This window comes from Theobroma umbraticum, unplaced genomic scaffold (assembly GCF_002168275.2).
Source record: "Theobroma umbraticum cultivar Fairchild unplaced genomic scaffold, ASM216827v3 scaffold_44.0, whole genome shotgun sequence".
Lineage (NCBI taxonomy): Eukaryota > Viridiplantae > Streptophyta > Magnoliopsida > Malvales > Malvaceae > Theobroma > Theobroma umbraticum.
The window spans coordinates 10,235,285-10,247,411 of NW_018397255.1; the positions used below are offsets into that span (position 1 = coordinate 10,235,285).

Genomic DNA, 12,127 nt, shown 5'->3' on the forward strand with positions numbered 1-12,127 from the left:
AAAATAGTGGGTCCCACTGTATGAAGTGCCTCCGGATTGCACTTTGTACAGAGAAGATGAACAAACTGCTATGTTTGTGAGTCATTCTATTCAGGTTTTTAACCATCGTGAGAGATGCATAAAGCAAAATGCCATAAATATGAATCCACTTATCTATTATAATGTCGCCATGAATGCTTACTTTTCTGATGCTGCAAATAATGTCAAACATAAACCTGCTACTGCCAGGTGTAAGGCAATAGCACCAATAAATTTCATCTCCAAGAAATATCAAAATCAATATAAAGTCCAGATAAAATATTGTCCTAGCATCTCCATTTTTATCATGGAACATGTTGCTATTATTAGATTTAGTTGAACCACTTTCCCCAGGCCCCAACCGAAAACAAAAGGGTAAGGACAAAATCATAGTATTATGAGCTCTATGTATGCCATGCACTTGCTGTGGGCTATATCTGATAGCAAATAGACTGGATATAGTTCAGGTGGTAATGGTGGGGCGGGATGTGGGAAGATATTTTAAATTCAAGCCCCAACGCAATCAACAAATTGCCCAATCCATACCTCTTGCCCACCCTGCCTATCCAAATTACCATCATTGCTCAGTATGTGGTTGGTTTTGATGGAACCATCTGTTAACTTCAAAGCTAATTAGATACTGCCAAAGCTATTTTATCTAGGAATTAGCATCTCAAATGCATCTTAAAACCGCTGACCTTTCTCAAGTTTTGCCTCTTGACCGGGCCATGCCATCCATGGTAGGTGATCCATAAGTTCATCAATCAGGACCAACTTTGTTGCCATCTGAACACATGGGCTACATGTTAACCTGTAGCACATGGCACTCATGATTGCTAACATAGTGAAACACTATTAATAATATTGATCTGTTGTTAAGTACTTTATGGTTTCTCCCAAAAGGGATATGATTGATGCTCAATCCCCTTGGAAGCTTTTTCATGGGGGCACCTTAAGATACATCCTTACGGTATTGCCACACAATCAAAAGCAGGTTATAGAGCCCAACGAAAGTGAAGAGAAAGAAGGAGGGATTGACAGACATGGTCTGAGGGCGAGGTGAAACTTCAAGAACTTAAAGAGAACATGCCTGGCCAGCCATGTAAAAGGTAGTGCAATGGTTATATTAGAGAGAGTGAATGAGAATAAATGAAAAAAGCAGGTTCGGTGGGGGAAGTCACTGTTTGAGTTTGGCGAGCGCTTAGTTGTGCATGGCAACTCAGAGAAGGCGCATATATAGTGACATCAAAATAGTTATGGTGCAAGTCCCAATTCCCCTCCCTTTTCCTTCTCATTTATTTTGGAGAGGGTGCATATTTTTCCACATTTACCATCAGGAGAAATATTCCATCGAACAATGGTGATGCTTCCATCGAAAAATATGATGTCAAAAAATATATGATCACACAAATTTTTGGATGGAAATCAAATTTGCTGACATGAAATTGTCATTTTATGAAATCTTTTCTTTTCCATTTGAATGATGCTTCCCCAATCTGGTTTTGCTAATGATAAATCAAATTAAAGTAAACTTTTAGTAGGACGTGAATAGAGTTATAATCTTGGCATTAGAGAAACAGCTATACAATAAAAATTTTACGTAGTTAGCAGATGAAAAAAATTAATCAATTTCTCAATTGATGATTGACAAAGAATACAATATAAAGATGATTTATTATTGGCCTAATATGAAGGATACTTCAATAACCAGTTATCAAGGTTGAAGAATACCTTCATAACCAGTTATCAAGGTTGATTGAATATTTAGGAGACAGTATTGCAATCAACTCAGCACATCATGAAATCCTGCAAAAAATATTGAACCAAATTTGTCACTCCCTTACTCCATAAACCTACAAATATTAAAAAGTACAAAAATGGCTTAGCATACAAATGCCAAATTGTTTAGCCTGTGAAACAAGGACCAACCAGACAGTATTAAGCATATATTTGGCACAATGATGAAGCCATGTTCAAGCTATAAATGTCATGGAGATGATACCTAACTTGAATTAAGGTGTTTCAGAAATGGTGGGATTAGAACCAATAACATTTAAATCCCTTGATTTACTGCCTGAGCTAAGCATGGGTGGTTGGATGGAGGAGAGAGAGATCGAAGTTTGGGAGGAAAGAGGTGTTAGGCAGAGATCCTTGGCTTGAGCCATGGGGTACCATTGCCCCCAAAACAAAATTCCTAATATGAAATTCTGTGTTTAACAAAATAATTGTTTGTGATATGCTTATGCTTCTTAATAGAGTTAATCATGAATGTAGATGGTGGTTTTGCCGGTGTCAGCAAAGTATTAATGGTGAGGGTATGCGTGGGATTGCGGTAGCAGAACAAGGGCATTAGCATAAACAATTGCATTGGTGAATATGTGGTGGGAAAACAAAATGAAACAGGAAGTTGCATAACGGGAGATAATGATAACAGCTTGTTGGTAGGCTTAGTGGCCGGGGCAAAGATGATATTGGTGAGTCAATGACATCAATGAGATTGGTAGCAGTTAAGACAACCATGTTTTGGTGAGTACCAATGGTGATTAGAAGTAGTGATGATAGCATGATGTGATAAAGGGGGGGAGTTTACAAAATGATACCAGCAGATGCTTAGCAAGATGCTGGCAGTAATGAGTAGCATTTTGCTCCAATAGCGATAGCAGTACAATAAACTGCACTTTTCTAACAGTTCAAGAATTTGAGTACTTTAAAGCTCAGAAATTCAAATCCTTCAAGAATTGTTGAACTCCATAATTAGGCCAAAATACATGGGACATCTGTATTTGAAACAGAAAAATAGAAGTTGTCACAAGCCTTTTAAATCTAAATTAAAGCACTAACCTAGAGTCAGACAACAACATAATGCTGAGAAAAATTTGTGATTTAATTTAGAACTTTCATAATTGATGTGAAGGTCTAAACAGGTAGATTTGCTAATGCTAAAATAATAGATAAATGAAAAACCAAATTTCGTAGCCTTATCAGTGTCAAATATTTCTACAGACAAACTTCTATAAGAAAAATGAGGTAAATAGCCAATTTTTCATGTCACAAGTTTCAAGAAGGTCAGCAAGCTACAGAGAAAAGATTGAAAGGGCATAACCACTCAAAAAATTGTCTCTAACCTTAAGCAAACTTCAATATTGTTTAAGAGTAGTCAAATAATAATAAATGCAAACGAATAAAACAAGTACTGGAAGCAGCAATTTGCATAGAGATCCACGGACCAAAAAAAAACACAAAAAGGGCATATACAGATGAAGATATCTTTATAAACAGTTCAGCCAAATGTGACCATTTAATTTTATCAGAAGTTCCTATAAACTACACCTTTCATTGTTTTACCTGAGCATGATCAGTTCTTCTAGCCCACAAGTATCTTCTTGATATCTTGTCACGGGGTCCAAATATCAAATTTAAAAAATATCCAGTTTCTGGTAGATTGGAACAAACATAGCCATCAGATTCTAAGCTGATAATAAACAGTGTAAGAAGTGAGAAGTAAGAAGCATTAAGGTGAAAAACAAAGCCAATAAATTATGGTGATCAACAGAGAGTAAAAAGAATAGCAAATGGTAACTAAATAAACATTATTCTCTTACCATTTACAAAATGATGGAGCTACAAAGTAATGAGAACCCAAAATTTTATTTACATGCGTGCAGTCAATCTGTTTATAACCAAAGCCCATTTGAAAGATATATTTATCCGTCTTGCTGGGGATAGTGCTACATTCTGGCTCTTAGAAGCAAGCTCAACTCATTGTGTATTCCTCACAATTCTCAACTTGTTACCAATTTGATCTACTTCTATCGATCCATATTTCGAGAATTCTCTGGCCAAAATTACATATGTCTGAAAATTAGGAGGACAATGTCTAGATTCCATGATGTGAAGAAGCTTCATGCATAAATCTGATTCCCCTTCCTTCAGCAAACCATCAATCAACACCGTCCAAACAATCTCATCAGAACTCCATTCTTTCTCAATCAAGCTCTCAAACAAAGTCTGAACTTCTTTCACTCGACCCGCCTTGCAAAGGGCACAAATGACTTCCCTATAATTTGATAAAGGAGGCTCCCAACCTTTAATCAATGTGAGGTTAAAAGTTTCTAGAGCATGATCCACTTCTAAGTTCCTACATTGTGCAAATATTAGAGAGAACAAGATGTCTTTATTCGGACAAAGACCTTTCTCTTTCATATGTGCCACTAACTGACTTGCCTCATAATATCTGCCTTCCCTACACAAGCCAGTGACTAATGCACTGTATATATCAACATTAGGTTCACAACCATTTCCAGACAATCTAGATAGGAGGTTACGCATCAACCCAAAATTTGCAAATCTCTCATCAATTCTACCACCACACACCACTCTGTTTTGAGAAACAACCTTTTCTGTTAGCAGCTTGAATTCCTTTTGCAACCCTTTCGACAACACACCGAAAGTTCGGTAATTAGGTTTACAACCTGCATCAAGCATCCGACGCAGAAGCAAGAATGCATGATCTAGCCTACCAAGCATAACAAAACCATCAATGAGTGAGGTAAATGTTACCTCATCAGGTACCAATTCTTTGCTTATCATTTCATCAAGTAAATTTTCTGCATGATTAGCCTTCCCCTCTTGACATAGGCCATAAATAAGTGAGCTATATGTGTAAACATTTGGTGAGCAATTTCTCTCTTGCATTTCCAGGAAAACCCTAAATGCAAGATCAGTCCCACCATTTTTACAAATCCCATCGATCATACACGTGTAGGTAATGACATTTGGCCGCAATCCTTTCTCTACCATCTTGCTGATTAATTTTTCCACTTCAGAAAACTGATTGTTTTGAGACAAACCATTTATCATGGCATTATAAGTTTCAATCTCAGGACAGCAGCCATGTTGCTCCATCCTCTCAAATAATGACACAGCAGCATCCATTTTCCCTTCCTTACAGTAACCATCAATCATAGCAGTGTAACTAACCTGATTTGGAGTTAGCCCATGTTCCATCATTTCACAGAAAAGACTGACTGCTGAATCCAACTGTCCCCACTTGCAAAACCCTGAAATAAGTTCAGAATAAGTCCATTCATCAGGTCCATGTTCACTCTCCTTTATCATATCTAACAATCTCATAGCATTGTTTAGATTCCCTTTTCTAAGGTATCCCCCTATAAGTGTGTTATAGGTTATCAAAGTTGGAGAGGGACCAATCCTGAGCATTTTGTGGAAGAGAGCCATTGCCTTCTCAGTATCACCCATTAAGCACAATGCTTTTATAATCTCATTGTATGTTTGGGTATTCGGCAATGTACTGTGTCTCAGCATCCAATTAAAAATATCCAAAGCAATGGCGAATCTTCCTTCAGCACACAATTCATTTATTAGTACATTGTACGTAACCGTGCTGGGAACCAAACCGTTCTTTACCATTTTGTGGTAGAATCCAACTGCCATTTCAAGCTTCTGCACCCAAAATAATCCACTTATTAATGCGGTATACGTCTGCACATTAGGATAACACCCCCACTTCCTCATACTACCCACAATTTCAATCGCCTCATCCACACGACCAAACTCACATAATGAACTAATTGGAACAGTATAAGTATAAACAGTCGGTTTAATCCCTTTCTCAACCATCTCTTCCACCATACCAAGTGCCTCATCTACCCTGCCTACATTGCACAACCCATTGATCAAATTTGAATACGTGACCGAATTCGGATCACAGCCCTCCTTCACCATTTTATAGAAAACCTCAAAAGCCAAATCCAAATTCTGATTCCTACAATACCCTAAAATCAATGACGTATAAGTAAATGTATCAGGGCACATATTGTATTGAAATATCTTGTTGAAAATCAACTCAGCCTCATGAACCTTCCCTTTCTTACAAAAAATATTAATCATAGTATTACATGTCAATAAACTTGGTTTAATCCCAGTATTCAACATTTGGCTATAAACAGCTTGAGCTAAACTAACCATCTCAAATTTTCCACATTGAATCAAAAGTGTATTGAAACTATATAGAGTAAAGCCAAAACCAGAATTCTGATTAAACCCATTTAAAAACTCAATTACCCTTTTAACTTCTTCCTCATTTCTACAAGCTTTGATCATCAGAATCCTAACATGATCCGCCGGAGGAAACTTTCGATCTTTAGCTAGCCTATTCAACATCGAAATGTAACAACCCATGTCGTGCTTGTAAAAATGCCGCTTTGAGACCCAGAAAAAGAATTCCAAAACGGAGTCAGTGTTTTTGTGGATGGTGATTATTTGGGACACGTGGTGGGGTTTCAGGTCGGAGGTTAAGTGAAGGAGTTCTAAATTTTGTTTCCATTGACGATGGGATAATATATTGCAGATTTTGGAGACTAATGAAGATTGGTTGGTTGGTAGGGAGCCGAAGGCGAGGAAAGGGTGGCGGAGTAATGAGAGGGAAAAGAGTTTGGGACATGGGTTTTTGAGGAGAGGATTTAACATTGCGGGTCGGGATTTGGGTTCATTGAGGAAGACTTCGGAGATGAAAGGAAAATGATTTTTCTGGTTTTTTGGTTGTGGGGGAATTTGGGAGATGAGGGAGATCTGGGTGTGGTTGGACTTGGATGAGCAAGGAAACGTGGTCAGCCAAGGACCATAATACCCAAAAGTAGAAGAGTGGAGAGTTCAAGCTAGCGTCATGGACCCTGTAACGCTAGGGTCGACCGAAGCTTGAGCCACTGCTTGTTGGAGTGGAGAACGAAATGCTTCAACTGTTAAAAAAACCCAGCGAATCAGAACAGACCGCCAATTTTTCTATTAGCCTATTTTTTGTTTCCGTAATTGAGAAAATGGAATTTTCAGGGAAAAATAAGTCATTGCTCCTTCCCTGCTGACACTGTGCACGTTGTTCATCCTTCCAAAAACAAAAAGTTCAGAAAGTTGTTTCCTTTTATATCAATTCCCTCCGCTACCGTTTGGATCAAACCATAAGATGGAGTTGGGATCATTTCAAAATTCAAAGTGATTAAGAAATAAGTGTGATTTGAGATTTTTAAGTGTTTGATATCACTTCTAGAAAAAGCATTGTAATGAACCAAAATGTCTTAAAACAATAGATAAAATAAAAAATTAATTTTAAGTAAATATATTAAATCATGGGCCAAGGGTTTTATGATGGAGTAAATGGCATTTTAGAGATGTTAAGGATATTTTAGTCTTTTTGGTCCTTACGGGCATTTTCAATTAATTAATAGAAAACTCAAAATTGGAATGGAGAATGATAAACTTTCTTTAAAACATGATTATTAGTTACTACATAATTAAAAATCAATGAGGCTTTTCATATAAAAAAAATTAATGTTTTCTTTTATCTTTTTTATGATAAATATTATTCATAATGAATAAAATTTTCAATGTTATTTATAATCATTACAAAAAGATTCATTTAATCGATATTTTTTATTTTTTAAAAAACATAATAAAAATATCAATCAAATAAAATTTAAATTATATTTAACTCTCTCTCGAGTCATTAGGCAGTTTAAATAAAACCACTTTTAAGTATATATGATATAGTCACCTTAAAAGCAAAGTGATGAAAATATAGATAGAAATTGAAGTTGACATGTAGGTTGTCATGCCCATATCCATATCGATGTCAACTTTGCAGAATTATTTCATTATAATGGTCACTAAGCTTAGGATCAAATCTCTATTAGGTCAAACATTATATAAATCCCAAATAGGTCCTGATACAAATTAAAAAATTTGTATTGTGTATTGAGTACAGTAATTTTAACAAAATCTATTAAATAAATTATGAAATATAAATAAGGTCAAATATTAGTGTTAATATTACCATCTATCAATCACTCTTAGAATCTTCGTCACACGTTGCATAGAACAAGAAACTTCATTACAAGATCATCAAGTAGAAAATAGTATTGAAATAAGGTAAGCGTTGTGAAAATGAGGATGTTGGATCTCATCTACCAAATAATGTAGTTGGCGGCAAAGGTCGGAAGTAATTAAAGATTGATTTAGAAATTTTTTTAAATAGTGTTATAATTAAAATAATAATAAGATATTAATATTTAAATTAATTTTTGATAAATCTATTTGATTTAGAGTTTTTAACACCCATTCTTTACAAAATTGTAAACAAATTAATAAATTCATTAGTATAATTAAGCACATAAAAACTCTAATATAAAAAATATAGCAAGTACAAATTTTTGACAGTTGAGTGAATAAATGATGTCATGTAATTCTATTATACTACATCTAGGGTCGTTCCCGGAAGTAAGTAATGCTAATATGAGCTTACAATAGGAGTGGAGAAACAAGATGTTGAAGAGCAAGGGATTGAAGAAATTAATTGTGAAGGGAGTGTTGTGGTACCATTACAACCTAAGATACTAAGTGTTACAAAGTTTATAATTTAAGGTTTGAATTGTAATAATTTGATGTATGGTGTTTTATGAAAAATTACTACTTCCCCCGGGATTAGTCACAAGATTTTTGTTTTGAAATATGGATAGGAAAGCCTCTTGGTCTGCCAGCAGATGTTGCCTCATGCTGTCTTCTACCACGGGAACTAACTGCTAGGTTTTTGTAATTTATTATTATTATTGAAAATAAAATTGCGTTCCAAAATAAAAATAAAATAAATTGAAAAATTTTGGATTTAACCACCAGCCCAGTAACGAAAATTCCCTCCAAATTTTCACCGACCATGAATAACAAATTCCTCTGACAGTTCAGTAATTCTCATCATCCAAAAATGCAACAGCTAACACCTTCCCACACTCTCCACCAACACTTCCCTCACGCCCTCCATTTTTCACTTCTCCGATCCTCCAAAACCCACCAAGATACCCAACAGCTCCACGCGTTTTCCCTCAAAACCGGCATTTTCTCTCACCCTTCAATCTCTTCTCGCCTCCTTTCTCTCTATGCCGACCCAGATATCAACAACCTCCGCTACGCTCGCTCCGTCTTCGACCAAATCCAGCTGCCCACGTTGGTTCTCTGGAACATCATCATCAAATGCTACGTCGAAAACCAACAATCTTATGAAGCAATCTCCTTGTTTGCCCAACTGCTTCATCATTTTCCGCCCGATGAGTTCACGTTTCCTTGCGTGATAAAGGGATGTGCTAAGTTAAATGCTGTAAATGAAGGGAAACAAATCCATGGGTTGGTCTTGAAGCTTGGCTTCGGATTAGATAAATTTACGCAGGGTAGTTTGGTCAATTTGTATTCAAAGTGCGGCGAGATTGGCTGTGCTCACAAAGTGTTTGATGAAATGGGTGAAAAAGATTTGGTTTTATGGAATTCTTTGCTTGATGGGTATGCGAGGTGTGGGGAAGTTTGCATTGCGATGAAGGTGTTTGAGGAAATGCCTGAGAGGGATTTTTTTTCGTGGACGGTTTTGATAGATGGGTTGGCAAAATGTGGGGAGGTGGAGACTGCTAGAGAGATATTCGAGAAAATGCCAAATAGGAATTTAGTTTCGTGGAATACTATGATTAATGGGTATATGAAGGCTGGAGATATTAATTCCGCTTGTAAATTATTTAACCGAATGCCCAAAAGGAATTTGATCACATGGAATTCAATTATAGGAGGGTTTGAATCAAATTTGCACTTTGTGGAAGCTTGGGAGGTGTTTAAGAGAATGTTGAAGGAGGAATTTAGGCCTAGTCATGCAACGTTAGTTAGTATTATTTCTGCTGTCTCTGGATTGGCTAGTCTTGGTAAGGGAAGATCAATACATTCTTATATTGTTAAAAATGGAATTGAATTAGATGGGGTTGTTGGGACAGTGTTAATCGAAATGTATTCTAAGTGTGGGAGTATTGATAGTGCTCTAACAGTTTTTCGGACCATATCCAACAAGAAGTTGGGGCATTGGACTGCTATAATTGTAGGCTTGAGTATTCATGGTATGGCTGAACATGCGCTGGAAATATTTCTTGAAATGTGCAGAATTGGTGTGAAGCCTAATGCCATAACTTTTGTAGGTGTGCTTAATGCTTGTAGTCATGCAGGGTTGATCAATGATGGTCGTGGATATTTTAATACAATGATAAATGAATATGGAATTAAACCTACTATAGAACATTATGGTTGTTTGGTGGACATTTTATGTCGAGCTGGGTATCTTGAAGAAGCAAAAAATATCATTGAAGGGATGCCCAGGAGAGCAAACAAAGTAATTTGGATGACATTGCTTAGTGGTGCCAGGAATCATGGAAACACAAAGATAGCAGAATATGCTGCTCATCATTTGATTGAACTGGCTCCAGAGACTGTTGGGGGTTATGTTGTTCTTTCTAATATGTATGCTATAGCTGGAGAGTGGGACAAAGTTTCTAAAGTAAGAGAAATGATGAAAAAGAGGGGATTGAGAAAAGACCCAGGCTGCAGTTCAATCGAGCATAGAGGTGTGGTTCATGAGTTTGTTGTGGGAGATAAATCACATCCCCAAACAAAAGAACTTTATTCCAAATTGAGTGAGATGGCAGAGAAATTGAAACTTGCGGGACATATTCCTGACACAAGCCAAGTGTTGTTGTACATTGAAGAGGAGGAAGAGAAGGAATCTGAACTGGAAAAGCATAGTGAGAGGTTGGCCATTGCCTTCGGTCTCATCAACGTTGAAGCTGGTTCTCCCATTTGCATCATGAAGAACCTTCGTGTTTGTAACGATTGCCATTCTGTAACTAAACTGCTCTCTAAAATCTACAGTCGCGAGATTATTGTAAGAGATAATAACCGCTTTCATCATTTCAAAAATGGATTGTGTTCTTGCAAAGATTTTTGGTGATTGCCTCAGCTGCTGGCTGACATTAATGATTTTTTCAACAGGACTGAATGGGATGATAACTTTGAGGTCTTCAGTTATCGTGTGCATCATCACTTATGAGGGTTTATAGAAATGGCTAGGATCTTTTTCTTAGGCATTATTTATATCAACTAAAGAAACCAGCCTACCATTACAATTAAAAAAATTCTACTCATGAAGAGTTTAGGTATGCTGTGTGTACAGTCTATTCTTATTATTTTACATAGCTTGTTCCTTGACAAGGAAGAGAAAAGGAGAAGAGTTATGAAATTTCTGAAGTTGAAATTATATTCTCTGGATTTTAAATTTTATGTCTTCGTTCTATATGCCTTATCAGAAAGAAAACATGCCACAATTGTGTTGGGATTTTCAAGTAAAAACTATTGAACATCAAGATCAACACAAATAAATCGCATAAGAGGCGATATTAACTGTAGTTCGGCACCCATTACCTGCGTCCATAGATGAGAAAGAAAAATTCACTAGAGGTGCTAAGAGTATAAAAATTCCATAACAAACATTAAACTCGAATTTCGAAACAAATACCAGTGTTTAATCCATGGTGTACTCTCCATCTCATGTAACTTGGTGTTTTTCTCACTCTTTCTCGCTTTTCTACAATTCTCTTCTCTCGCACAGAGAATCAATCTTGACTTTGACTCCACCTAATTCACATGAAATGCCATCGTGTAGCCGTTAAGTTAACTTTCATCCTTGTGACTTCAAAGTAAGAACTTCAATCAACCAGAATTACCACTCACTTGCTCGACCATATTAATTAGCATCATCAACATCTTTTCTTTTATCAATTTCCCACAGACGAAAGCGCCACGACCACCTTGCCATGTTTCATTTCCTCAACAAATCAATATTACATTCAACAATTTTTTGGAACGTGTTAGACTGAGTGGAGTAAGAGTATAATATCACAAGAAAAGCATCCATATCAGTGAGAAAAAAATCTCTATTCTATTAATCCAAGATCTGCCCCTACTGTCTTTAGATCTTCAACAACACTAACTCTCACTCAAATCCTGAAATTCAATAAATTGCACCGCTAGAGCAATCAAGAATGATCTCACGTGCAACTAACACTTTTGTTGTAATGAAACTGCTCTTGCATGTCTCCCATCCCATGAACACAATCTGTAACAACACAGCTCCCAGACCATCACCTTTGATCACTGTTCGTGCTTCATGGTTGCATCTTGTTTTGATAATTTCTAACCTTGCCTCTGATTCCAACTCATGACTTTTATCACTGTTACAACT

At 36.5% G+C, this 12,127-nt stretch overlaps 1 protein-coding gene and 1 pseudogene across 9 annotated transcripts; one reads left to right on the plus strand and one right to left on the minus strand.

The window, feature by feature from the left end:
- Positions 1 to 85: 85 nt before the first annotated feature.
- LOC110409596 (uncharacterized) lies at positions 86 to 6,896 on the minus strand. 9 transcript variants are annotated; one of them, XM_021418993.1, is made up of 6 exons: positions 3,621 to 6,896; positions 3,364 to 3,452; positions 2,619 to 2,795; positions 1,750 to 1,824; positions 717 to 804; positions 86 to 632 (listed from the first exon to the last, which is right to left on the minus strand). In XM_021418993.1, the coding sequence occupies exon 1, from the start codon at positions 6,505 to 6,507 to the stop codon at positions 3,778 to 3,780; it is 2,730 nt and encodes a 909-aa protein (XP_021274668.1). In that variant the 5' UTR covers positions 6,508 to 6,896; the 3' UTR covers positions 86 to 632; positions 717 to 804; positions 1,750 to 1,824; positions 2,619 to 2,795; positions 3,364 to 3,452; positions 3,621 to 3,777. The 9 variants fall into 9 exon arrangements, with proteins under 9 accessions (XP_021274668.1, XP_021274667.1, XP_021274665.1 ...); XM_021418992.1 differs by having other exon boundaries at positions 717 to 829; XM_021418990.1 differs by having other exon boundaries at positions 86 to 804.
- A 1,861-nt stretch (positions 6,897 to 8,757) lies between these two features.
- Positions 8,758 to 10,905, plus strand: LOC110409258 (pentatricopeptide repeat-containing protein At3g62890 pseudogene; annotated as a pseudogene).
- The last annotated feature ends 1,222 nt before the right edge of the window (positions 10,906 to 12,127 follow it).